The following is a 27,942-nucleotide window of genomic DNA, read 5'->3' as shown; positions in this document are numbered from 1 at the left end:
CTTCTGCTGTCCGTCTTAGTCTAAAAGGTTATTTGGGTGAATTTAAGTAGCTCTTTATGTGCAGAAATAGAATTTGCCATGCTGGATTAAAGCAGTTGTCTGCCTTTGAGGTAGCTCGGCTTTGGCTAGTACCAGAAACCGGCTGGGGGGGAGTGAAAACAAATGTATTATATAATAGTGGGTGTATATATATTTTATATATATATATATATATTTATATATACTAGAATACTAGATAAATGTATGTGGTGGAGTTAATGAGTAAATGAGGCAAAATATCTTAAAGCTCTTTACAAGGTTTGTTTTGAATTAGCTCTTTCTTGGGTGCCTGGCTGCCACCCCTTCTGTTGCTGTGAGGTGATGGGCAGTTATTCAAGACATATTCTATAAAGTAATTCACCTTTTCAGGGCTACGTTGGTAGCCAAGTGACAGTACCGGCGCAGCTCTAACGGAGGCTGGCTCCTCAAACTGAGAAGGATTTCTAGAGGAGCCTCAGGTGTTGTGAAAGCATGACAGAATTCATTTGAGAATTTTAAGTAAAAGTTAGGAAACTTTGTTTCCTGACAAATACTTAACACCACGCTCTTAATCTTGACAGCCATGGTACCTGTCTTCAGTGGTTTTGCCTGTGTCTCGTTCCTCAGCAGGACAGGCAGCTGTGACCTGTGTGGCCGGGGTTGCAGCAACTGGCGCCTGAAGCCTCTCCAGGACCAGAATGGACGAACAGGGTTGGGGAATGTATGTAAGACCTGGAGTGGTTTAACACTATCCATGCTTCTGTGCGTCTCCTGGCACGAGTACTCGCTTACTCTGTGAAACTTGCAGCTGGCATTATATGAGAAGCGTATGGCTAAACTGAGGGTGCAGGGTGGGGATTACAACTGTCACAAATTACCTTCTCCTTCAGCCTAGCAGAAAAGAAAACTCTAAATGCAAGTATCCCTCAGGGGAGGCATTGGAAAAGGGTGGTGGCAAAGGAAAAGCGCCAAGTTGGTTGGAAGAGGCAGCCTGACAGCGTTAGGATTATACCGTGTCCTACTGATGTCAGGCTGTAGGAACGTGAAGATCATCCAGCGTAGTTTTATTTGGTCGAGAACATCACGTGTCACTCCTCTGCTAAACCTTGTCATTCCTGAAGTGCTCCATGAGCTTTGATCCTGTAGCTGTTAAAATTCCCTGTATTTTACTGAAGTGTAGGAAAGTAGGAGCATCACTGGAACTTCTGTTAAGTATTTAAAACCAAAGTATCAACGTATCTTGTTAGAACATAGTTTTTAATTACAGGAATATAGTTCAAACTTTCTCTAATTATTTTTAGTGAAAATCTGAAGTGCTTCAGTGACTTTTCTACTTAAGAGGGTATTTAGAGAATATCTTGTATATAGGAAAATAGGTAAGGTACATAACTTTCCTTCATAGATAGTTTTGATTCCCTACCACCATCCTCAGGATTATTTTCATGAGAAGAAAACCCGTAAAGTAACAGATTAAATGGAAACTTACGTACTTGCAGACTAGTGTCGGTTGCATACGTAACTTCTGGTTTAAAATGCACTTCGATTTCCTCCAGCATCAGTATTTCTTCATGCAAAACCCTCAAATATATGAGTGTGTTATTTTAATCTTCTAATTAATCCAGCAACTTCAGCATTGCTGACTGCTTTCTTGCAGTATTTAGATGCTGAAACATTTCAGGGAAAACTGTATTTGGGATCATTGTGGCAAAATAAGCAAAGGCGAGTCTCCTGGGGAGCTGGCTTCCTAGCTGCTGCTCAGCAGCCATGTGACTTGGGAAAGGAGGGATTTGGGTTTTAAACATCCAGCAGTCACTTCCTACTTTAATTCTCTGTGGTTGCATCTCACTTAATGGCACACCACTTAACACTGCAGGAATTGTGAGGGAGAAGACGCCAGCTAAAAACTTGTCAGTAGCAGTTCAATTTGCATGTTCCTAAAAGATCAACTGGATAAAAAAATTTTTTTTTTTTCAAAAATACAACGTTTCTGAAAAGACTTCTGATGATTTAATCTTTTTACAATTAACGCTTTTCCTTGCAAGCAATCCGTTTTGTGGTGACAGTGAGTTAACTCTCAGGCCCTGAGCCTGCAGGCGGCAGCACTGATGTGGATTTGTGTATCGTGTTCTATTAAAATAGTAGATCAAGGTCTTGATTCAGATTCCACAAGAAGTAGGAAGAAGCACATGCTTCTCCCTTCCTGAATGACCAATGTTAGCGTGGCTCATTTTAGTACTAAAATTCAGCTATATGGATTTATAGTCTTTTTTTTTAAATACAGACAACGTATTTAATGCTTTTAGCGATTTGTAGTTTTCAATACAAATGTTGTTCTACCTGCGTGACAGCTATTATAGATTGAATTTAACTTATTGTTTCCAGATAATGGTTTCAAGAAGTGCTTTTTAATGCTGCCATTCAACCCCTGTATGACCCAGTACTTGCTTTTCAATATGTTTCTTCAAGTTATCTTCCTTCTCAATGTCTTCCCCTCTGTAGTTAGGACTCTTTTGGTAAGAAAGTTTTTAAGAATTGGAAGTTGACACAGCCCTTGTTAATGCTGCCACCCCTAAACAGTTTGCAGTGTCACTGTTCCCTGTCCTGTGTAAGAAAAAATAATTACTTGGTTCCTTCCGTCTGTTCTCAGTGCATTTTACAACATGCCTTATTTGCTGCTCTTGCTTTAAGTAAATAGTTGGCTGTGCTCATGCTTGTCATTAATGGAGTGAAATGAAGATAAAATTCCTTCACATCAGCTACAGATGTGGGCCAGAACTTAAGTGTATCAAATCAGAAAATACTATGGCTGCATCCACTAGCCCACCACTGTGAACATAAAGCTTGCGAACAACGTGTAGCTACTAAGCCTTTAGCACTTGTAATTTATTTTTGTGCATTTGCATTTTTAGAACAGATGATGAGAGTATTTAGTCCAGTAACAGCAGCTTGCCAAGAAAATCAAGGAGCAAGTTCTGATGTGGAGATCCCAGACGAAATGGGCAGGAAAGGTAAGATATGCTGGCGGTACAAGGCTAATTACTGTTTCCTTAGTAATAATGTAATATATCTCAGTATTATTTAACCATGTAGAAGGGTGAAGGCATGTCAGCATGTGGTGGTGTACTACACCAGAAACTAACCAAAAAAAATATTCCAGGCAGTGGTTTTCCATGTTTGTGTCATGCTGCTACATTGTGGGGTCTGCGCTAAGTATGAGATACGCATCACCAGGTGTAAGTAGCAGCAGATGGGGAAACTAAGCCCCAACAATTGCCCAAGGGCTGCTGCAGAGCAGGAAGAGGAGGATTAGGAGAAACTGCTTTCTTGCAGGGTGCTTTGAAGTCAAGAAAGATGATGAGCTGATTATTTTGAGACCAAAACTTCACGCTTTCCCTTTTCAGATGGGAGTCATGACCACTGCAACCAGTGGCAGCCTTCTCTCACCTTGTTTCCACAAAAATTCAACTGACTACAAATAAAAGCTGCCCGTGGCAGGTGATGCCAGCCCTGTTTGCAGCTTGTAAGCTGCTGGAAAACAATCAGTCCTGGTCTTAACTCCATCAGCAAGACGCAAGCAAGCAGAAAGGTAAAAGCTCAGAAAGATCGTGTAGTACCAACCTGATCAGCCAGGAAAAACTAACCCAAATCCAGAGCAAGGCACTGTATGAGATGCAACTAAAATATTTTTTAAACTTATCTGTTCTATGCAAAATAGTATTTTTTTCCATTTGAAGAAGCTTTAACCCTGTATGAATATGATTCAGACTGTCATTACACAGAGCCCTGACCATTACACAACTAGCTGAGAATGAAAACACCAAACCCATACATACATTTAACAGGATATATTTTTAAATCATTTCTTCATTAAGGTTTTCGATGCATGTGTACATGAAAATTTATATTAAAAAATTAAAAAGGAAAATCTTGTTTGTTTAGAATAACTCTGAAGTGCACAAATATTGACAAAAGCTAACAGAAAAAAAATACAGCTCTGCTTTTTTATTAAGTAGTGTTGCAATTACTTAGAGCTGGCAAATAAACGCAATCCTCTGAGTTTTAGAGATTCTCACAAAAAGGACAACATTTTATTATATACATAGTTCTGATGTGCAAGTATGCAATCAATATGTACACTTACATTCCTAACTGTTTACATCATTCTAGAGTATTCACAGTAGAATCAAGCTTAAGGTTAGAAATGTGAAAAGGCCATAACAGTGAAAGAAAAAAAATAAAAACCAAGATATGCCTTGGGGACTTTAAGACATTTTAAACTACTTGTTAATAGATTTCAGATGACTAAGCTAGAATTTAATTTTGGAGCAGACTAAAAATATAGTTGCTTTTTAAATAAATGGTAATGCAAGTATACTTTTTAAATGGTTTCACAGATGGCAGTATTACCACAAGCATTATTAATCAGTCTTTTGATTTTTAAGCACTAGTACTGACCAGAAAGAGCCTGCTTGCAGAAAAGCTGCTGTAACCATCCCCATATGTGAGACTATGGTTGTCATCATTTTGCATATTTATATGCATTCCCATACCTACACTTTGCTCTTATAAAAAGAAAACCAGTTTTCTTAACCCTCACTACTTTATGTGGCCATATCCACTGCTCGCTGTTCATAGGAAGTGTAAAAGAGAATATATGCAGCTGAGGATTTCACAGACGATGCCGAGATCTCAGACACTTCATGGTCATCAAACTTAAACCAGCGTTGTTTTGAAGCATTTTTGCAATAGGCTGTATAGTGCCCACCATCCAACCCGCCGTAATGATTCTGTAAACACAATAAGAAAAAAGCAATCATGGCCTTGAAAGCTGCCATTTTTCCCCTGGTTAGGGAAATAAACTAGAATGGGAGACTTTTTACTAAATACCAATCATTCTTTTTAGAATACAACTTAATCTGCAACCAGGCAGGCAGCCTGGAAACCCAGATGAATCGCACAGGCTAACCCGAGCCTTGGCATAAAGAGCAGCTGAAAAGGGACACTGTTACTTACTGATACTGAAAATAGATTGTATCTCTTCAAGTTATTCTTTGGACCAATAACATACTGTGAGAGGTCGAGGGTTTCCAATGGGAAATCTACAGAGGTTTGAAGCTTTTGCTTCCATCTTCCATCATAGGAAAATCTAGAGAGTTGAAAAGCATCATTAAGTTACAGGTTGCTCAGAAGCTATTTAAGAATATCAGGCAATATTCTTAACTCCAATACTAAGACTATTTGTTTTCCCTGTTTTTAACCAGGACATGATCTCAATTTGGCCCCCGTTTTGTTAATGTTTGCACATGTATTTCTTAGCGCAAATGAAAAGAGATTACTTGTCGAAGTGCTTTATGAACTACAGCCTAATAAAAGAGGCATCAGATGAAAATAAAATTCTTGCAACATTGGAACTGGAAATACACCCAGAACTTTCTCTAATTAAAAAAATGGTTAGCTATTGCACTGGAACAATCAAGCTCCATGAAAGCCTGGTCACTTCATACCCATTTTCACTAATCACCATTTCTCTTACCTTTTCAAGTGCACAAGAAGAACAGGTGGTAATTTCCAAATTTCTATTTTTTTCAAAGAATCTCTTCGAGTTTTGCAATGGCTACAGTAAAACCTATTGTTATCAGTGAGCTTTTCCTCTTTGGAGAACAGTCTAAGGCATTCCTAAAACAAAATACAAACACAGATTGGGAAGAGGTGTTTACCAAAGCACAGCAAAAATATTTCCCATTTTCTTTTTAACCCACACCAATTATCTGCATGCTATGTTTCACAAAAATGAGGACAAGTGAGTTAAATCCATGTGTGGAAGTACATTTTACTGCATATATTAATTAGTTGCAAGTCCTTCAAAATACATCTACAGTATTTTGTTTAAAACCACGAAGTATATATACTATGACCAACAAAAGCAAATACTATGCATGTCTTCTCTGCTACTGCAGCTTCATTACTTCCATCCTGCTTGTATTTTAAAAACCTTTAAGGAACTACTTATATTCTTTCAAACTTCAAAAAAGAATTTCAGAAAAAATAATGAATACTCAGATCTGTTCACGTTTCAGGTTAGTGTAAATTAAGCTGGAATATTGCTCGACCCCTTCAACGAGAGGCTGAGCAGAACCAACAGCATAATGAAGTCATGGAGAAACGTTTTTATTGCAAGAACTGTTTCTCTCTAGTTCCACCATACCTGCAGCGTACATTTACTAGTGGATGCAAGTGGTAACGACAAATACATGAAAGCCTCAAAGGTTCGGGACTTCTTGTGACATGTAAGACACTGCACTGTAGATTTGAACTGGCCTTGAAAGAGTGCCACAATAATGGATTCATTCAGCTGTTTGTGTTTGTGCCAGGCTAGTTCTGCTGCTTTGAAGTCATCCAGATGATCATTGTTTTCTTCCTTGTATCTTTTCCTGTTGTCAGCCTGGGTAACAGAAATTTAAATATCATAGGCATATATTAACAGATATAAAAACAGGAAGTCTCATCTATAGGCAAGCATACTATTGAGTTTCTGCAAAAATACTTAAATGCATCACTGTAGCCATCCATTTCTTACCTAGTTAGGCTTCTTCCATTACTCCTTTCAGTACCTTATACTGTCTGCAACTAAATTCCTACTTTAATTCTGAGTATTTGTATTTCCTTCTATACAAGGTTCCAGTAACAATCTTCTGATGAAATAAGAGGGTCTTTTAAAAACCTACTTCTCTTTATCATCTGACAGATGTATCATTTGTTACAAATGTGTATTGCTTACTTTATTTAGGTCTTCATGCAAGCCATCCATTAGAAAGAGAAGTAATTCTTGGGAGTCCTGTTGGCTATATCCTGCAAATTGGTCATTAATCTTCCCAATTGTAATTTTAAAGTCTTTTGGACTGATATATTTATACTGTCCTGTCCATAAAGCTTTCATTATTACACCAAACTCTTCAGCCACTTCACCTTTATGCCCCAGGAAATTTGACCTATACAATTAAACAGACAAAAAAAAAAAAAAAAAAAAAGTAGTGAGCCTTTCAAATAACTTTTAAAAAAAAATATTATTGTTATTAATTCAAGACATTATCCCAATTTCAAAGTAATTTCTTTAGACCAAGAAAAAAGTTTTGTCTACTCTGGCACTGTAATTTGGTTCCCTATTCAAGACTGGGCTGATAGAAGGTACAGCCCTTCCCAGCTTTTTTGTAAACTGCTATTTAAATACTCTGGTTTGCTTTTAGGAGACATATTGATGAATGTGGGAAGCACAATTTCATTAACACTGTCCAGTAAAACCTATTTTGTCACATATTAATTTTGAAAACGTCAAGACACTTACAAGTTAGCATTTGTCCCCTACTTAACCACCACCCCCTTAACCCCGCTAAGTGATAATTTTTTTTATTTAACAATTGTAAAGGCAGGGGGGTTTCCCCTTCAATTACAAATTGAAGGATGAGAATAAGAGATTGTTACCTGTTAATATCATCTTGATACAAGTTTCTGTTGAAATAATCCGCCAGGTGAGGTGCATTGCACAGACACTGTAATATGGAATTCATATAGCAAGTGTTCCCTAGATTACGAAGTCCTGTAAGAGCTGGTCCCGATCCCCCAAACACAGGATTAAGATTCCGAATTTGTGATGCAGAGAGTCTTGAAATTTCTGCTTTAGTGTAACAGATTGGCCTGTAAGCAAGAAATTATTTATTAGGAGTCTCACACCTGACAAGGCCGTGCACATAAGCCAACAGAACCACCCTCCTTCACAGGGAGTGAAATATCCCCACACAAGATGTCACAAAAATGCCATCATTTAAGGTATTCAAAACTAATAATGCAACAGCGAGAAATCCATATACGCTGGCCTATAATGAGGCTGTTAATAGGCTCCATCAGTTGTTTTTGTTAGCTTTTTTTTTTTGGCAGGAGGTGGGTGGGTAGGGTATTTTTTTTTAATTCACAGGTAAAGAATTAGCTGTTGATTTAACCCAGTTTAAAAACTGAAAACTCTGCCTTTCACAAGCTGCCAGAAGACTGGCATTTAATATGTGAACACAAATACCACAACTTAAAAAGCAACTATTGTCCAATTACACCATGACTTCTGAAATTCGTGTTAGTACATAACAATTACATGAATTCTCAAAAGATAATTGCCCTATACATTGAACTTTTAGCAAAGAAATTTAAGTCTATCACCCTTGCATCTTTTCAAACCTACTTAGAAAGCATTAATGAATTCTAGTTGGTTAAACACAAGGAAAGTTCTATACGCTATCATATTGCATGAGTTGCGGTATAACCTATTGGACGTACTTATTGTCACGATTGATTGTAGGAGTTACAGAAATTCTTTTCTTCTCTTCCTCCTGAATGGCTTGGGTTATATCTGGGGAAGAGTAGGAGCGCTTCAGTTTGGAGTGTTCTCTTTCTCGTTCAACAGTCACCTGTGGCTTGGGTTTATGGGTTGGAGGGGTTGATGGAGGAGTGGATGAAGGAGCCATTTCTGGTGGATACATATGAACAGTATTTGTTGGCGAGTGATAGTAACGAAAGGTTCCAGTGATTGGATCCAGAAACTTGGGGAAAAGAAACAAATTGTTTCAAAAGACAAGTAAAAATCCATCATTAACTTAACTATTTTTAAACTACTGTAAGAACAATGCATGAATTTCTCAAACATTAAGATGTTGTGACTGGCCTCAGTACTCAATGGATTAAATTTACTGGAAGACACCACTTTACCAAAATGAGTATTAAACAGCAACTGCTTAGAGTACTGTAAACGGCAGATGAGCTCTCCCAGTTAATTAAAAATAACATTAAAATTCAGGAAACAGCCATGTGGAATTTGAAGGGGAAAAACTAATAATTAGAAAAGATATTTAGGGGAAAAAAAAAAAAAAATATCAAACAAGGTCTAACTTAGAAATAAACCACAACTGAAATGTGTTATGGAACTGCACAAGGCAACTTGACTGTAACATCAGAACAGAAATTTACCTTTGCCCAACCTGCAGGCAGTCCTGGTATTATCCTTCCCATTTCTTCACTTCGTGCTCTTATTAACGGCTCCCGCTAAGAGTAATAAACAAACAGAAACGTAAGGTATGTACAATTGGGCAGAGCAGCAAGCTGCCTGTCACTTCCCTATATAGTTACATGATTCAATGCAGAACAGTTCAATAAGAACTCATCGATTACTGCTGGAAATACAATTTATTGTAATGGTAATACAGTACTACTGTTGTCTATCGCACAATCTTAACAAAACCTGTTTGTTGACATGCTCCAGATAAAAAGGACAATTAAATCTCACAGAAGTCTGAATACTCATTTTCTTCCCTAAAGAAGCTACTTTATTAGGAATACAGCCTTCTGTCGAACACATAAGGGTGATCCTTTCTCCCTTTCAAAGCAGTACATGGAGGAGTACGCATGAGATGATGAACAAGTGTGGAATGCTTGTTAATGCCATCAGAAACATATGAGGACTTCTAATGAAAGCTTCAAATACTTTTTTCAGATGAATACGACAAATGAAAAAAAGCAAACAAACAGCTGTAAACATGGCATAGTCTTTTCTTAAGATCATGCCTTCAAAAATTGAAATGAGATGGAATTTAGCATAATATAATAATCATATAGCATCTGCACTTGATTGGTTTTCGCTACATACAACACATTGTATTTACTTTAAGTCTTTCAGTATCCTGTTCAGAATCCTCTCTAAGGGGTCCTGGCTTTTGAGCTCCACTGTCTGGTTGTCCTTTAACCCCAGTTTGCTGTAAAAGATTTTGAGAGAAGGCTTTCAATTTTCACCTGGAATGTTAGTAAAGAATGCTGATAAAGCAAAATAGGGAAAAAGCAGTTATATTTTCTTTTTTAGTTGTTAAATGCACGTGCCACAGAAGTGGTTACAATCATTTTTATTCTTCCTAGGCTATTTACTGGAATAGCCTTTGTAGCTGAATGTTTTGTTACGTAAGACAGTCTGTTATGTAGTTTCAAGAGCTAAGAAATAAAGTGCAGAAGTTCCACCTACACTACTTTCCCCCGCTAAAAGCTGTGGGCCTCACAATTTGTTTTTAAATGAAAGACTTGTTCCCCTTTTATTCTTCACTGTGACAAAGCCTCTCCACAAAAAAGGCAAACTGCGAAGCCAATATTATGAATTTATTTTATCATAGGCAGTAATTTTAGGATTATGTGAAGCTGCTCTGTCAGTCAAAAGCTCACAAATGACTGTGCTAAGGTTGCCCAGGAAGATTTGTTTTGGCTTCCTAGTGCATTTGCATTACACAACTATCAAAGTCTGGTCAAACAACAACTGCAATTGCAAAGGAAAAGAAAAATATCATAATGCAACTTTTTGAGAAATGGTTTTAAAGCCATCTGTTCCATTATTAACTCAGCTTCACAAATGGCTCCTGTTTCATGATCAGATTATTTTCACACTCTCAGAAACTTTGGAATTTTTTTCGGGAACCTCATGACAGAAGGAACTGTGACCTCAAAAAAAAGTTAGGACTGGACTGTTCTCAGAAAAATACTAGATTAGGGTACTGCTTTGCTTCCTAAGCCAGTCAACAAAATCCTGTTACATCAACATTTATGCAGCTGGGGGCACTAACAACTTCATTACAATAATACAATTCTGTCCCTGGCATGTGTTACAACAGTATAATATACAGTACTGGGTTGGTACACTGGGCTGGTACGAGAGATTAAATGCTGCCATGCTTCTGGTTTTGAAACAGGATTGCAGCCTATGAACCATCTCTGCTAGCTCCATGTCAGTGGCAAGTTTTATTATCCTGTGGGGATTCCATGCTGCCCACCTACAAGCAAGAACTGAGGTTGTCTTACAAAATAAAACCCTAAAAACAATAAACCAAACCACAAAACTGTTTGTGTCCTGGTTTAAACTTTCCCCTTGTATTTATGTGAAAATGGCCTAAATAAAAATCCAACGACGCATTTAAAATTTCTAGATTGATACTAGAGTACACACTCACGAATCATCCTTAGTAATTTTAGCAATGATTTTCTCATTTTCACTAACCTTGCCTGAAACAGTCACAAAGGGCTGAGATGTATCACCCAGTACCCGTCTCTGCATTTCTGGCGTTCGAGTTCCCTTTTCTCTTTCTTCAAGAGATATTTTGTCAATCTCAATCCTTTTTGCACCCACATTTTCTAGTTCATTTTTATTTTGCTTTTTTGTTTCTATTGCTTCTTTGCGTGCTCTTTCTTGTTCCTTTTCCTCCTGTTCTCTTTTTATTTGTTCATCCCTCTCCTCCTGTTCTCTGTCCTCTTTGGATTGCTGTAGCTTTTCTTTGCGTTCTTTTTCTTTCTGTTCTTCTTTTGCTTTTTGTTCTTGTTCTTCTTTATCTCGCTTGAGTTTCTCTCTCTGTTCTTCCTGTTGCTTATCGCGAAGTTGTTTTTCCCGTCTGTTTTTCTCTAACAGAGCAGCAGTTTCTGCATGTACACGACTTTTTTCTTCTTCTGTCAGAATGCTTTTTGCATCACGTAATGGCTTTGTGGATCGGTCTGGAACTATTTGTCCATTTTCAAAAGGCTGGCTGTCACTGACTGTACCTTGAGATTTTGGTCTGTTGTCATCAGGGATTTTTAGTGAAGGCTTTTTAGTACGATCAACCTGTAACACAAAGTGTAGAACAACAACTCACTACAGCTATTACTGCTCTGTTAGCTACACTTTTTTCAAGTGATATTTATAAGATAACTGATATAAAGTTGACATCTGCCAGAGACAGTTAATCTTCAGTTTCATTACATCTAGTAATTCAAATTGCCTGTTAGTAAAATTAAGTCTTCACTTAACTTCAAGATGTGAGATAAGAATCAACAAGCCCTACAAACCATAAAGACAGCATTAAGCACTGATTACTACAACTATTTTATCTTCCAAGTTTTCAAAGGTGAACATTTTGGGGCAATCAGGCAGCCTAATTTGGGTTTGGCTCTCTCAGTCATGTGACAGAGCATGTGATAAAGGCAGATGTGCTTGATGCGAAGAGGTATTTAAGAATGGCTTATGCTCAGACCTAGGAGAGCAAGCTGGTTTTGATACTGAAGTGGAAGTTCTGAAGAAATAAAAGCTTGTCTGGTTCAGGGAAGAAGAGAAGTAAGGCCTTTAGGTTTTGGGGTCCCTTGGCTGAAATCCGGATTAAAGGCAGTATCTAGAAAGGTGAGAGCCAAGAGCTGGACTTTAGCTTTGTCTCCTAAGAAAAATGTTATTTTAGTGCAAGGGCTTTACAAGTGTCTTATGTAGACATAAACTTTAAATGGCACAAGTTTTATCCCCATGAAAAGAAGAAACAGATCCCTATACCTTCACTACTGGGCCAAGAGTGACAAGCCACCTACATGTGGTTATTTAAAGAAGATACAGTCACTGGAAAGCAGACCTTTGGAAAAGCCAAGGTAAGCCATGGCCTAACTGCCTTCCCTGTATTTCATCACATAAGTTTTGAGTAGAAAAGTTTGCTTATAGACTTTCTGAATTAATTTCTGAATTGCCGATCTTCAGTTTCTCAGGTGGTCACATCAAAACATTCATTAAAAGCTCTGCAATTATGCAGAGTATATTCAGTTTCATAAAGTTCTGTAGATTAGTTACTACGGCTTCACAAACCACCAATAGTCTCTGCGTCAATCTACTTGTGTACAAGGCTTAAACAAATATTGAGCATGTTTCCTTATGGCTGCTGCATGTGGTGGGTCTCTAATAGATTAACCATATACTAACTCTGAAAAAAATACAGCTTACCTCAGGGATACTTCTTGTAACTGATACTGGATTAACTACAGGTGAACTGTCAGATTTTGCAACAGCAGCATCCTGTGCGTTCAGTCTGCTAAGTGATTTTAGTCTCTCTTCCAAATTATCTCCCATTCCTTCATTTTCAGTTACTTCTGTTGGAGGTGACTTTATAGCAACAACAGGTGGAACAGGAGCTGGCTCCTCCAGTGATGGATACGTAAAATCCACTTTAGGAGCAGGGAAAGGAGGGAAGCATGAGAGAGCTCTTAAAGACACAAAAGTAAAATAACCCACATTCCACCCCAAAATTTAGATTTAGCTAGGCTATCACAAACATATTTGAATGAATTAAAGATACATCCAGTAATTATAAACGGTTGTGGGGAGGGTATGTGTGTCATTCTTTATACTTACAAGAAACAGTCACTGCTTCACGCCTGCTATGCTGGGGTGGAGTTACTTTAGCATTTGTTGTGTATTGGGGAAAACAAAGGAGCCAGTTTTCATAACCTCCTTCTAGAATTAAAGGTTCATTCTGCAATATAGTTTTGCTTTCCCACTATAAAAAAAAAAAGTTTGAAATTAAGTAATTTAAAAATAGAAAAGAAACTTTTACATCTTAAGTGTTGTTGAAATTTCTTTGTCTAGTCATTACAATGAGACAGGTTATTTTTGAAATTTTTAAGTAAGAATTAAACAGGCTGCAAAACCCCTTTGGGGAACAGGGATCCTCTTTGTATTTAGAATGCCCAACACAGGTTCCTGGCTCTACCTACAACAGGGTCTGATTTATTTCCAGTACAGAAAGAACCACGTTCTACTACTTCCAAGTAACAATCCTCCATGTGGAAAAATATTTTTATTACAATACTTGCTTCAGTTTCTTATCTGATAACTTTGCTCAGTGATTATGGGCATTTGCTTTAGAATGCACAATGTTAACTTTCTGAAAAACCCATGAGTTTTCAGGCTCCAGACTGCACTCCTCCTGAGGTCCTCACTATTTGATTATGAACAAGGCACAGAGGCTCAGAGAATATTCTGTAAAGCAATAAACGGGGAGATCTGCCTGAATTATCTCTGAACCTCAGTCTTGAATGTTTAGGTAACAGAAAGATGTGTAGTCTTTCACAAGAGCCACTTACATAAAAAGCAGGGACAACACAACCATAGCACGAGTTCTGACTTGAAAATGTTGAGTATCTGCTTAACACTGAGTCTACAAGCTCCCTGCACTGATGAAGCTCAAATTTAAATCTACGTTTCTCTAAAGTTACATTCAATAATGCAGAAAAGTTAACCGCACTCAAAATACTTCTGCCATCTCCTTCGCTGAAACGCCTCCATTCTGGGAAGTGCTTGACTGACAGGACTGCAAAGAAGTTGGTTCCCTTCGGCCTGTACATGGCAAGTGGCCAGCCAGTTCCCTTGAATAAGGAATTACAGTTGCTAATACAGGAAAGAGGGTGACAATGTTTCTGGCAAACAGTACTAAGTACGTTCCCCAATAACTCTGTCAGCCAAGAACTCTTAAGTTTATGAGCTAGCTGTTGAGGAGGGGAGTCATTCTGCTGTTCACCTATTTTATAAATTATACTGTTCTCTAGTACAGCACAAGCGTGGGAACGTGAATGCTATCAAGATAATCAGTCTCTGAAAACTGAACCAAGCTGTTTGCCTGAAGTGTTATTAGGCCTTCCACATACTTTGTAGTTACAGGTTAAGACAAAATATGAAACTTGCCAACCTTAAAAAGCGCATCTTTCAGGCTCTGAAGAGTTGTTCCTAGCTTTAAGTCTTCAGCAGAACTAAACCAGTCTAGCAGTATAACATAATCAAAGTGTCCTCTCCTCTTCCATGGATCTCTAGAATCCTCTGGGAGTCTAGCTTCAATCCAATTAGCAGTAACTCTGAAACGTATTAACATGCATTTAAAGACAAATGTACAAGTCATGCTTTGTCCAACAGTATATAATCCATATATTTATGTGTTTGGATAAAATAAATGTGCTCTGGCTTGAGGTCAGTACCTGCAAGAACAGAGCTCTCCAGATACATCTCACCTACTGGTACATATCGAGGACTCCAAAACGATGTGTACAAGCTTTAAAAGCGTGTACATTTTTCCAGTCACTTTACAAAATTATAAAATATTTCACTATTATTTAATATATTTAGTATTTATATTTAGTATTTCATACCCAGGACTGATAGCTTCCTCTGGGACACTGATAGATCTTGGAATACAGGATTCCTGGTAATCCTTCAATCTTCGAGCATCCATTATAATCAATTCAATATTTTTGTCCGACATCATTGCAAACAGTTTCTCAGCTGTGACTGCTCCTTGAAATAGAGAAGCTATTAAATGTAAAAAACTACATTATGAATGGAGATGTAACTATGATCACATCTGACTGGTGCAATAAGGACTGCAAACAGATGAAACAGAACAGAAAAGTCCCACAAAATCTGTAGAGGTGAGACACTACAAAATAAATATACTGGACTTTTGCTCCCACTACTGTAGTGATTAGCACCTGATCTGCTGAATTAAACAATATTGAATTTATCACTTCAGTGATAGACTAGTTTGACTTTCTGTGGTCTCATATAAATCAAGCTATATAGGCAAACATTTGTAAACTACACTCTGCAGATGTTCTTCAGTTAAGAACTCTAGAGAACATTTTCACATATTTATTACAGGAACAAAAACCAGAAGGTTGGGAGGGGGAAAATTTCTAACTTAACTGAGAAAGCCAACACATTTCAGCCTTGCCTAGATTTTTTCTTATCAGCTGAGGAGACCTTTTTCTTTCCAATTTGATCACTTTAGAGCTAGTTCAGCTTTAGTTGTTAAACTGCTGAAAACAGTTTTCTAAGTTCAAGAGAAGTGATGAAGGCTGCAATGCACAGCTTAACTACTAAGCTGCTGTTACTGAAATGCAGGATACTAGAATTTCATCAAAATACTCTGATGGTGAAATAACTCCTTAAAAGAATTGCAGTTGCTTAGGTGATAGGTACATAGTCATAAAGACCTTCTTCACATCTGTGTGAACGTTTCATCTCTTACCACTAAGACTGTTGGACCGATCCTTTCTTTCCAGTGAATGCTTCCTCTCACCATTAATCTGTGTTGTAAGGAGGAAAAAAATTAAGTTTAATATCTAATACTCAGAACCAAGGTGGCCTACAGACATTGACTCTCACAGAGCTCGAAGGAAACTGGTCAAGCTGTAAGCCACAGGAAGAAATCTAGAAAAAGGAAGCTTCTTCTAAAGATGTGCTGACAAAAGGTACTAAAAAGAGATACCAAGGTTGATGTCCTACCTAGACAAAAAACAGTTAAAAAGGCAATATAACCCTGGGCAGCACCATCTGCTAGATGAAATTCATAAAAGTATTTGCAGAGAAATGAGTTTGTTTCTACACTATTGCTGTAAAGTCAGCTCTCTCCTAAAGAGGAGACATGTTATCCATAACATCAGTTTATTAGCGTTACCTCGGGTTTCTTAAACTAGCAGTTCTATCATAAAATAGAATTTGACTTTACAAAAAACCCTAGCCTATGTTATGCAAGACTTGGAGGTTGGCAGGACTCAACAAATGTCAAAAAAGGCTTATGGGAGCTAGTTTAAAAAAATCTCCATGATTCTGAACTGGAAATAACTACCAGCAGAGATTGAATGCTAGATTAAAACTATAAATTTAGACTGAATGAGAGAGTTCGTAAACATCTTCAGTTACCCTTTGGCTTTTTCCTTTGGAATCCACAGCACTTTCTGAGTTTTTAGCTGAACTCCTTCCATCATCTTTTGGTTCTTGCTTCTTCTGCAGCTCTTGTCTGTCCCTCTCTTCAAGTTTTTTCCGAACTTCAGCTTCCTCATATCTATTGTGGAGGGGAAAAAAAGAAGGCACGCTTTTTTTCCCCCCAATACTGTGTTATTAGCTAGCCTTGGATAATTAACATCAGAATCATCAAGTCTTCAGGAGGGGGAAAAAAAAAAAGTATTTAAAGTTAAAAAAAAAAAATTAAAGTACTGTCTATTTCTGTATTTCCAAACAACCCCATTTTCCTCCCTGACAGCATGATATTATTTCTCCCACTCTTGGCTTGGTCTTCTCATTCTTAAATCCTGTTTTGGGTCCTATTTCATAGCTCGTAAGGTTATGCTTAAGCCACTCTAAGCCACTGCTCTTAAGGCTAACTAATATATTTTGTTTTCCTCTAAACGTGGGGTCACTAAATGTAATAGGTTTTTCACTTCATAAAGCGTAAGTATTAGTGACTGACAGGTAAACTTCAATATATTATAACAATCATCTCAGGTATTTTATTTGGGTTTGCAACAGAGCTAACAATAAATTTGGAGTAAGTTGGCCCCATTATCTAAATTTCCTTTTTCTGAGAAGTTGGATCAGAACTACTTACATGGTAGCAATCACCTTCAGAATGTAAGTTGACTTTATAATGCTGCTACCTCACCTGTGTCTCTGCTGTTTGTTTCAAACACTGGGGCTACAGTGAAGACAATGCAAGAACCACGTATACTCTATTGGTGGACCTAGGTCTTACATACAGTTGTCCTTTTCATAAAGCCTTAAGACTTTAACCTCCCAGCCTTTTGCCATTGTAAGGACAATCATTATATTGTAAACCAGTGACCTCTAAAGTACAGCTTTTAGATCACCAACTGCAGGTTTGTACTGTCACATCACTGTTAAACAGCATTCGCTTATATTTAATTTAACTGAGAAGCTTAAGGGTTACTAGTGATCCATAAAACAAAAAAGAGTAATATTTTGAACTAACAATTCTGATGACTGAACGACACAGTGAAACATGAACTGAACACGAAACACTGAACTGTATTAGTAATTGCTCATTTTAATCAGATGTTGCCTAATCAGGATTAAAATTACAATGACAATACAGCTGTATTTCGTATCACAAGTACTGTGTTAATAAATGAGATCATTAAATCAAATTATGCTTCCATATCTACTCCACTAATTGGCCACTAATAGGAAGGAAACAGTCTTCTGGATTTGGCAAAGGCATCGTAAGTTAGAACAGAGCATTTTTTTCTTATTTGGAATTAATGGTACTAAAGCATATTTCCGATTTTAGTTTCATTCAATCAGTATGGAATATTTACCCATCAATTTCCCATTTATGCCTTTGAAGCACAGAGTAGGTCATTGATGTAGGTATTCCTGCTCCTAACGAAATGATGTTTCAGCTCCACTTCTAGTTAACAATTAACATTCAAACTATTTGCCGGCCTACTGCCTGGAGAAGAAATTGTGCAAATAATTTCCCTGAAACCACTTCTGTAGTTACACAGGAGTCATATTTCATTTGTATTCCCATTAAATATATATACATTTGCCCAGAGTAGTTGAAAGTTACTAATTGTGTCAACTTTCAAAACACTATTCCTTTCATAAAACCCCACAAGTTACTAAACAGTAAGTCTCTAAATAAATTTGGTTTTCTGTAATTCTATCAGTGTTTACTCCTACAGTGAATTCGTAGCTCTGTTGAATTTTCGGACTCCTAAAGACTGTTTCCTGCACAGTATCATGAGACCTCTTTGGAAAGGCTCTTTTCATATACATGTAACTACACTCTTACTTCCATGTTCACCTAAACTGACTTTATGGATTAAGCACTTCCAAGGGTATAGAATATACTTTCACAACAATTGGGGATGGGTGGGAAGGGAAACGTCCCTAGCTGAAGGGAAAGAGTTGCAAGGCTGAGAAAGGAGTGAGACAGTTGCTAAAAATGGGAAATAGATAGGGCTGGACAGAAGACATACTGCACTAAGTATCACCTAAAGATAGAGTCTACCTTACAACTTCTTAACGACACAATTTTGTGGGTTATGGCACAAAGACACATAACTTGACAGTTGTAAATGAGCTACCTAAAAGCCTGTGAGCATCAGCTCAGTTACATGCTGGCAAAACTGTACATTTCTAGATATGTATCTGCAAACGGCAGAGGTAGTTAAAAGGTGTAGCAGCTAGACAAAGAATCAAAAAATGTGTTTTGTTAGTGTAAACTAAACCCACACTAGGACTTCTTAACATACGTAAATATTAGGGATGTTCATTAGTATATTTGGTTTCAGATGATCTTATGATGAAAAGGGCAAGGAGGAAACGTCTCTTGATCATCTCTAGCATATATACAGTTTATATCTTGTGGTTTCTTTTTATTAGTCATAAAACAAAAATAGGCCACAACATCAACAAATCACAGTTACCAAGAATTAGGAGACAATGTACACAGTGGGGCAAGTTATTGGCATATGTGATGATGAAAATTATCTCTAATAATAGACTTTTGTGGATAAACAATTTAAACTGTCAAGAGTTTCAGGTATCTATGGTCTACTCAAGTGTTATCCCTTACTACTAACTAGCACAAAAACCTGCAATTGCACATGTACAGGCTTCAGGTATAGCAAACAATATCTATTAACTGTAACCACATACCTGAGTTTAAGGCTGTCTGACAGTCTTTCAGCTTCTTCAATAGCTTTCTTTAGATTTGTAGGTCCAAGAATTGAATGAAAATAATCCTAAAATTACAAGCATCACCCCACATATTAATAGTACAGCTTCATAATGCCTACTTTTGTGCAGATCAAGAGCTGCTAACTTAGAAAGAATTGGTATTATAACGATATTAATGCCAACAAAAGGAACTGTTTTGAATCAAATATTTTCCTCTCAAACATGAGTTTGTAAGTAAAATTGTTCTATAGCACTAGTAAATTAAGGCTAGGCAAGGTACAAAAAGTCTGAATGGGAAAGATGACAGGAATACTTTTCCATGAAAAGACATTCACAGATCTGACAATGTATATACCTTATGTGTATTAAAAATAAACTGTAAAAGCAATTAACAATAGAATTATCAAAAACAGGAAGGAAAAAATATCACCACAAGTGAGACAGTTTAGTTAACACCAGTGTAATCCTTTCCATGTGCATTAGTGTAATTCTCTGTACTTCTAATACTTCTAACAACACAGAAAAGGTCAGTCAGAAAGCTTTTATACCTGTTGCTGCTTAAAATCAGGTCTCTTTTTAATAAAGTTATAAACAGTCACATATTTCATATATAGGATGTAAGCTTTTTCTTCATCTCGGTCCAATCTGCTTTCCTCTGCTGCCTTGAAAATCTTAAGGGCACTCTGCACATAACTGAAATCAAAGAAGAGGAGTAAAGCACACGATTGTTGACTTGTCCCCAAACACCTTTTCACTACACGATGCCTTTTTACGTGTTCACAGCCTCTGCTCCCATAAATTAAGCACTGGATTTTACCATCTTGATGTAAGGCTTCCATTAAATATGAATTACAATCATGCTCCTCCAAATAAAGTTTATCTCTGTTAGTTTGTTTACTAGCCTTATTTAAAGTCTTCCGTAATTAAATAGCATAGTAAGATATGGAAAAAAGTACTTTTCCCTTCTTAAAATAACTTTTTGTTTTTGAGGAAAAACTAATTCATAGAGAGACAAAATGAAATCATTGATTGTCTTAAAAATTATAGAGGCAAAATATGTTCTATTCACACATTTGCTAAACTTCTTTAACAATTAGCATTTATGTAGCCTTTTCTTAAAGTATGCAAATTTTCACGGGCATCATGCTCTGTCCGTCATGTTTTGGCAGTATATCTGGCTACCTTCTGTAGGCAGTGAGCACATTCCATGTGACAGCTGAGAGACAAGACTACCAAAGATTTTAAATTTAACAGAAATAATTAAGGAAATTTAGATCCACAACACAGTTGTTCTGGAACCTGCTCAGGAGAGTAGCACTAATGCTTCTAAAATTAATCCAAAAATCAATTAAAATATATACCTCTTTGTACTTGTCTTTTCAGGTTTTATTTCTGTCTTCTTGTTGAGATCTTTCAATGAAGTACAGAGATATAGCTCCTTAGGTACAGATGCCACAGCAGGCATGTTAATGTTGTTACTTATGTCCCTTCTAGGATGGTCCAGCTTCTTCGAGGTCTCTATCAACACTTTTCTGGGGGAGGAAGGGAAAAAATAAATTGAGAGAGCCCGATTAGATTCCAATGACTTTTAGTACAGTTACCTGTATGGGGTTATTGCCTAATCTATCTCACCTTTTGTGAGCTAGCACTAGGTGCAAACAGAGTGGCTGAAGAGTTAAATTAATCCTCCCAAAGTGACAGAATTATTTGAAACCATTCTAGGTAATTTATCGAGAATGTTGGCAATATGTTGCTAACAGAAGAAAATTATAAGAAAAGAAATGCTGACTTAATGTTCAAAATCATCATATCCAGCAAATTTATTAAACTGTATTAAACCAGTAAGCATGTTTTAAAAAATTAGCTGACTTCTGTGTACTCTAAAATTATGGATGTATAATTATTTTATCACTAGCTTAGCACAAACCTCTGCAAATACATACTACAGCCTTGGAAAGATGACTTCTAATGTCTTGGTAAGAGAGAAGCTGCGAAAAGGAAAGTTGCTACTGTTAAAGTTGACTTGAAACTTCTTGGACATGCTGTAAGGTCTTAAAACTCCTAGGTACCATTGTCTTTCTGCTTTCCTTCAGAAGTGCTCTCCAGGTAGCCATGAAATAGTTAAGCAGAGCTGGGCCAGAGGGGACTATTACATCATCTCATCTGACATTCTGCATAGAGCAGTCCATTAAGTCTCATAGAGATAGGCTAATTGGAAATCTTTGAATTTAATACACAGTAAGCTATTTTAGCCCTTGGAGGTGGCAGGGGAGGAACTAAGCTCCCTCTGAAGGAGTGAGACATTAAGGTGCTAGCAATACTGAAGAAATGAAGGGTAACTAATTAAAAGACAGACACTCAAACCATCCAAACAAATTATATTCTAGTAGTGAAAATACACGTGGCCTTTGCAAGATGAAGGCAGGGCACTTTCCACCCTTAAGATGATGATCAGCATGACAAGTGTGACCAAGAAACCATCAGCCAGTGACCTCAGAGTGCAGTTTCAGCAAACTGAATTGATCTGTAGCTGACTGCCACCAAATGAGGTGGTCCTGATTTCCCTCCCTCTTTCTCATGCTGGTCTAGTACTTCTCCAACCTCTTACTGAGCCAATTCAGCTTGCTGAAGAGGCAGAGAGGCTATGCAGCTTGTGCAAGGAGAGCAGTCTGCGTGTGCAGCCAAGATGGGAACGTGATCCCTTCCCATGACACGTAGCTGTTGTATTCTTTGAAGTATCATTGCATATACTATTGCCAGGTTGACTCTTCTCGGTCTAGGAACTGGTTATCAAATAAAGATACAAAGTTAACCCAAACCTATGATAAGTCCATGTTGGCAATAAACGCAAAAATAAGATGACATATGTCTAATGATGATTCTTTGGTTTAAGGTCTGGCATGCCAAGGTCAGACGAAGCAGTATCTAGCTAGGTAACTTACTGCTTGAATGCAGATGTTGTACTTGCCAGTCTCCAATTACATAGCAACTATTCAAAGTTGATAAACTTGGAAAAATCCTTCCTTAGGAGGCCAATTTCCAGATAATTCTACAAAGTAAATAATATTAAGTCCTCAAATACTGATTTTAATACATAACATTAAAAATCTATCCCATGCCCCACTCCACTTTGTCTTCCCTATATAAAGTGCCTTGTGTTCTACTTCAATTTTCAGGGAGATATTAAAGTGCTGAAAACAGGGCAGAAAATTCAACAGAAGAACTGCATTCAGTAGAAACAAAACACAAATACACACTTTGCCCCAAAGTAGAGGGCCTTTCAAATCTAAAAGCCTTTTTGCCTAAAACAAAGACATACTTTTTACAAGCTCAGAGAATTACAAATAAAGACTTCACTTATTAAGGTTTTAGTGTTACTTGTCTAATCCTATTTTCACAGCATGTCTTTACCTGGCTCCCCCTCCCCCCACCCCAGCCCCTGGTGCTGTAAATAGACTTTTTCTTTGAAGCTTTAAGTCCTTTCCAAATATATCTTCAATGTTTGCTCTGTTATGTAACCACTATTTTCTTAATCTTAAGTGGCAGCATTTGGTTGTGTTCTGACAGAATATTTTAACTAAATATATAGTCCAAAAAAGATATAACGTTACTGTGTCTCTATGTGCATGAAGAAAACCCACAAGATTATGTGACAGATGACCCAGTTAATGGAAAGCAAAAGGTGCTAGTAAATTCTGAAGTGCTGCTGACACACCTTGATAGGGGCAGCTCTTCTGAAACCTCATCTACGCAAATGTAGAATTAGTGGATAAATGCCAAATCTCAGTTTTGGCTCAGACTAAAAATTGGCTTTCCATGTTTTCCTGCTATAGTTGCTAAGTTATAACTGCAGGTCTTTAAATTGCCAGGTAACTTCAACATTGAACTTACTTTTATTTCCTGATCTGAAAAAATATCTGTACCTTTTTTCAAAACATGAGAGCTACTTACCACAATATCTGATAAATGAGCTATTGCTCTTTAACCTCCCACGGCACCATAATTCATACAATATGCTGCAGTAAAATGAGTAAGAATGGATTAGGAATAACATTTTCTAAATTTTTTTAAAATCCAATTCTCAACAGCCTACTTAATGTCATAAGTTGATAGGAGATTTCAGATGCCGTTTCTAATTCATTCCTTTATACAGAATCTTAACTATGGAACTATAACTAGCATTTTCAGTTTTATGTATCAAAAATCCCCTAATTAGATTTTAGTCAGTAGCAGCGTACAGACTGGCCACTGGTTGCCAGCTGACTGCTCAGTCTTAGCTCATAAGGACCCTTAACATTCCTTAAGTCTCTACTAAATTTAAGATGTGCTTGTACTTTGATTTTCCCTTATACTTGAATGAACGAGTTGGGTTTTTTCCCTCTTTGAGCAGGCTTTGGGAAGACTATGATTTCAGAATCCAAATCAGCCACTTCATACATAAATACAACCAGCTGACTTTGAACACAAGTTTTTGTAGATAGCCGATTCCTAACTGGCCTGGCCTCAACAAAGGTATCTAGCAAAATAAGTTGCACAAATAAAGCCATTCAGGCATGGAAACAGATCAGCTGCTGCAAGTTCTGTACAAGGTCTATATTTCTTTCCACTAGAGGAACTGCAATGAACTGTACTTTTTTATCAGAATCACGTCCATTTTATCAGGATGAATTCTTGCTGCTCCAGGCTGTATTGACTAGATTACACTCACTTTTGCCAAGCATTCCATTTCCCTCCATGCTTACAATCACCGTATCAATACAGTGGCAACACCGAGGCACCTATGAACCCTTCCAATTACATATGTGGACCTTTCACACATCTCTAAGGAAGAGGTATCTTCTTTCCCAGCAAGAAAACGAGAACTGGATCATAAAACCATGAATACAAGGAACTGGAGAAGCCACAATAGCCAACTCTGCTATCAGTCAACCCTGTGAGGAAGGGGAAACAACCTATTTCAATTTTGTCAACATTTTCTCAAAAATTAAGATCAAACTCAAAACTGTGGATCTTTTCTTCCCCCAACTGAAATATTATCTCAGGCTCCTTTTCCATACTTAAGAATGCTGAAAACGAGGCCAATATCCCAAAAATATAAAGGAAGTCATGCTTAGATGTTTATAGGTATTTAAAATACATAGAATGGATAGTTTTACACTGACAGGGAAACACACCTGTCGGTAACAGGTTCTTCAACATCTAATTACTGTGCCTCTTTTACTACGGATATGAGTAAGCTGTAAGTGGTATGACCATAGCAAGAACACCACACAGAAGCAGTTATATTGCAAGCAGCACACAGTCTGAAATAAATTGACATGCTAAATACTGTGCATCACCGATTCAGATACGTAATAAAGCATTGTTCACCCATTTTTGTCTCTAAAACTTCAGCAAATGAGGAACATGCTCTCTCACGAGCATTAAGTTCCTCAGTTCTCTTGGAATTAAGTTTTACTGTCTGTACTCTGTACCCAAGAGTTGGTTTTGTTAGGATTATCAGTATTAATCTAGAGATACAGTATTTCAATATGATTGAACTATACAGCCTATTTGTCTCTGTGAGCCCTGTAGTTTTCTTTCAGGCTCTGGTACTGCAAACACTACAGGCCTTGGTCCTGTAACTTAACGTGCACAGGCTGATTGTAACCATTGGGGCTTCTTTTAGCACGGCCATCAAGCTCACAGAGTACCAAACTTTCATCATTTTGCTGGGTACCACCGGTCATCACGGCAGTAACACATTGTGGGGCTGTGTCTGGCCATGTACCACGCTGGAACTACCTGCACCACCTTTGCACTGTGCGAGAATCCTTTCTGACAGTCGTTTTTCCAACAGCTTAACTGATACTGATGGGGAGCGAAGGCACTACCAAAGTCAAGCAGCTTAAAAAAAATAAAAGTTGGATTTTAGGCAGGAAGTTTGGAAGTTGTTCGATCTATGTAAGAATACACATAGCTTCGCTTCTTACGTAGATAAACGAGAACCTGCAAAGTGTATACAAACAGCGTAGGTGGCAAGAAGCCGGGGAGGTGACCGAGTCCGAGAACTCCTCCAAGTTTACACCCGGGAGGCTGACAGCCCTGCGGCGCCCGGGTGCGGGCCCGGGACCCCGCCGCCCCGCGGGAGGCCCCATGACACCGCAGCGGGCCGCCCCGCCCGCCCGGGCCGGAGGGGTGCGCTCTGCCAGGGGCCGCTCCGCGCCGCCTGCCCCGGCCGCCGCCGGGCTCCGCGGCGCCTTCCCCCGACCCCGCTCCCGCCTCGCCCCGGCCGGGCTGCGGCTGGGGGGCACTGCGGGCTGCCCAAGGTCACACCGCCGGCACCGGGCCGGAGGGTACCGGCTCCCGGCCGGGCCTGGCCCGATTGTCCCCCGCGTAGCACGGCCCAGCCCCCCCCGCCCTCCGCAGCCGCCTGAGGGCCGCCTGAGGGCCGCCTTCCCCCCCCCTCCCCCCGCCCCAGCGCGCACGGCGGGGCCGGGCCGGGGCTCCCCTCCAAGGGCGCCCGCCCCCTCCCGCCGCGGCCGGAGGAGGGCGTGAGGCGAGCCCGCCCGCCTGCAGGCCTCGCTCCCCCGGCGCCGCCTGCGGCCAGCAGGCGGGCCCGGCCCCTACTCACCGCCGCGGGGACTCGCTGCCCTCAGCCCGCCGGCCCGGGGCAGGCCCATGTCCGACTGCGGCTGCCGAGGAGACGCTACGCGGCGGCCATGGCTGCTGAGGCGGAACTCGGCGGCGTTCCTCCCTCCCTCCCGGGCCTCCGCTCCCCTCAGGGGCGGGGACTCTCGGCGGCCCTATCGGGGCCGCGGGGCCGGGCTCGGGCGGTGGGGGGACGCGGCGGGAGCCTGGCGTCCAGCCGCTGGGCTGCGGGGCGCGCCTGGGCCGGGCGGGGGTCCGGTCCCCCGCGGTACCGCCTCGGAGCCAGGGCTGAGAACGGAGAGGCAGCCCGGCTCCGATCAACGGCACCGCGCGGGCTGCTCGGGCCAGGCCCTGGGGAGCGCTCACGGGGAGCGCGGGGCCACCCTGCGCCCGGGAGCTCCGCAGGCCGCGCCCGCCGAGCGCCGCCCGCCCCTGGGGCTGGCACGCCGCCTGCCCGGGCGCCTCGCTGCGGTGCCGGGCACTTCGTTAGGAGGCCGGGCCGGCAGCAGCGGGCTTTCCGGTATGTCACGCTCGGGCCATCCAGCATTTGTATGCGGGGTTAAACTGGCCCTTCTGCCCTCCTTAGCCCCTTGTCCCTAAGGGGGAGACACCTCCCCCTTAAGACAGTATCCTTGTTGGGTTTGTTTTCCTAGAGAAAGCTGCATTGACTGTGGGGACATTGGAAGTTCAGATCTCGTTTTTTGTTGATGGCTGTGTTTGCTGTGCAGCCTGTGGTGTTACTATAAGCATCACACCTCAGGGATGACAGGTACATGCTGACGTGCTGGTATAACGCTGGGATTTAAAACACTGGGAGAAGGGAGGGGGAAAGTGGTCTGAGCCTGTTTCCAGCCAGTCAGTGAGGTAGGTCATGCCATCGAGATCTCACACAAATGGAAAGATGCTCTGGCCTGCCACAGTCCCAGTGTGTCCCCTAACTGTGCCAAGGTGGGGGATTCGATTATACTTCAACCTACTGCTCCATTTTGCTAATGGAAACGGCTCGTGAACTGGAGCAGTTTCCCTCAGCCACTTTGGGAAGCAGGGAGGTCGTGAAGCCAAAATGAGACAGACATCTGTCTTCATGTAGCCTTCCAAAACGGGACTGTTTCATTGCCCAGAAGGCTTAGTTGTATCACCATGCTTAGTGGTACAGTAACATTGGTTGGTACTGGGTATTTGAAAGGCTCAACAGTACCTTCCATCTCTAATTTGCAGTGCATATAAGTGATCAGACATGTAAAAGGTTCCAGGAGAAATGAGTACAGCTCTATGCCTCCTCTATTGCGCGATCGGGTAAGTTAATACCAAAGTCAATACACTGCAACAACATTCAAACCGAACTGAGTAATATCAGTAACGCAATGCTCTTGTGCCTTTTCCAGAACTACACCATTTGTTTTAGCCAACATAGGTCATGCTAGAAAGTTACAGGGTGAAAGGAGTAAGTCCACTGATGTCAAAGCCTGGGATCCAAGTGTGCAAACTAATGTTGAGCATCATACTTGCTGCTCTCCAAACTGGATTTGGAGTGTCCCTTTTATTGTTTCTCATATATGAAGAAATTGTGTTTCAAAATATTTTGGTCTTAGTTGTATGGGCAAACCTCAACCATATATAGAAAAGTGTTGGGGAGGACCTGCCCATATAGTTAGCTTTAGCATATTCAAGAACTTGTTAAAACATGCCAATATGTTGATTGCATTATAGGTGGTGTTGCCTTAGGTTAAAATACATTTTCCTATCAGCACGTAAGTTACTGTGTAGCAGTATTGAATAAATAGTTTTAAACAGTAGAAGTCAGTGTGCTTTTTAATAGAATGTATTAATTATTCGGTTAAGAAAAACTATAAATTACTATCATAAAGCAGGGTAAAATAAAGAGAAAGAGACTAGGTACTTTACAGAGATGAAATGTGTTTAGACTTGCCTACATCAGACATCAAATGCCTCTCTTTTAAATG

At 39.5% G+C, this 27,942-nt stretch overlaps 1 protein-coding gene across 5 annotated transcripts; it reads right to left on the bottom strand.

Annotated features, from left to right (window-relative positions):
- Positions 1–3,763: 3,763 nt before the first annotated feature.
- USP8 (ubiquitin specific peptidase 8) lies at positions 3,764–26,119 on the bottom strand. Of its 5 annotated transcripts, none has more exons than XM_037394537.1 (20): positions 25,962–26,119; positions 20,710–20,880; positions 19,897–20,041; positions 19,328–19,413; positions 16,568–16,709; positions 15,894–15,951; positions 15,016–15,175; positions 14,562–14,724; positions 13,229–13,373; positions 12,821–13,041; positions 11,090–11,686; positions 9,720–9,809; positions 9,028–9,102; positions 8,341–8,603; positions 7,498–7,710; positions 6,797–7,007; positions 6,224–6,460; positions 5,552–5,694; positions 5,032–5,164; positions 3,764–4,805 (listed from the first exon to the last, which is right to left on the bottom strand). In XM_037394537.1, exons 2-20 carry the CDS (start codon positions 20,811–20,813, stop codon positions 4,620–4,622), a joined length of 3,372 nt encoding a protein of 1,123 aa, XP_037250434.1. In that variant the 5' UTR covers positions 20,814–20,880; positions 25,962–26,119; the 3' UTR covers positions 3,764–4,619. The 5 variants fall into 5 exon arrangements, with proteins under 5 accessions (XP_037250434.1, XP_037250435.1, XP_037250432.1 ...); XM_037394538.1 differs by lacking the exon at positions 25,962–26,119 and adding an exon at positions 23,300–23,322; XM_037394535.1 differs by lacking the exon at positions 25,962–26,119 and having other exon boundaries at positions 15,016–15,160.
- Positions 26,120–27,942: the final 1,823 nt, after the last annotated feature.

The sequence above is a fragment of the Falco rusticolus genome, chromosome 7 (genome assembly GCF_015220075.1).
Source record: "Falco rusticolus isolate bFalRus1 chromosome 7, bFalRus1.pri, whole genome shotgun sequence".
In the NCBI taxonomy this organism is placed as follows: domain Eukaryota; kingdom Metazoa; phylum Chordata; class Aves; order Falconiformes; family Falconidae; genus Falco; species Falco rusticolus.
This window is presented reverse-complemented; position numbering and strand designations above follow the sequence as displayed.

Excerpts from the sequence above, each read along its gene's own strand:
- USP8 (XM_037394537.1), bottom strand. The coding sequence starts at position 20,813 with ATGCCTGCTGTGGCATCTGTACCTAAGGAGCTATATCTCTGTACTTCA. Across the intron at positions 13,042-13,228 it reads TGAAGCAGTGACTGTTTCTT|TGGATTTTACGTATCCATCA; the intron begins GTAAGTATAAAG and ends CTGCTCCTAAAG. Across the intron at positions 7,711-8,340 it reads ACAATCAATCGTGACAATAA|GCCAATCTGTTACACTAAAG; the intron begins GTACGTCCAATA and ends TCTTGCTTACAG.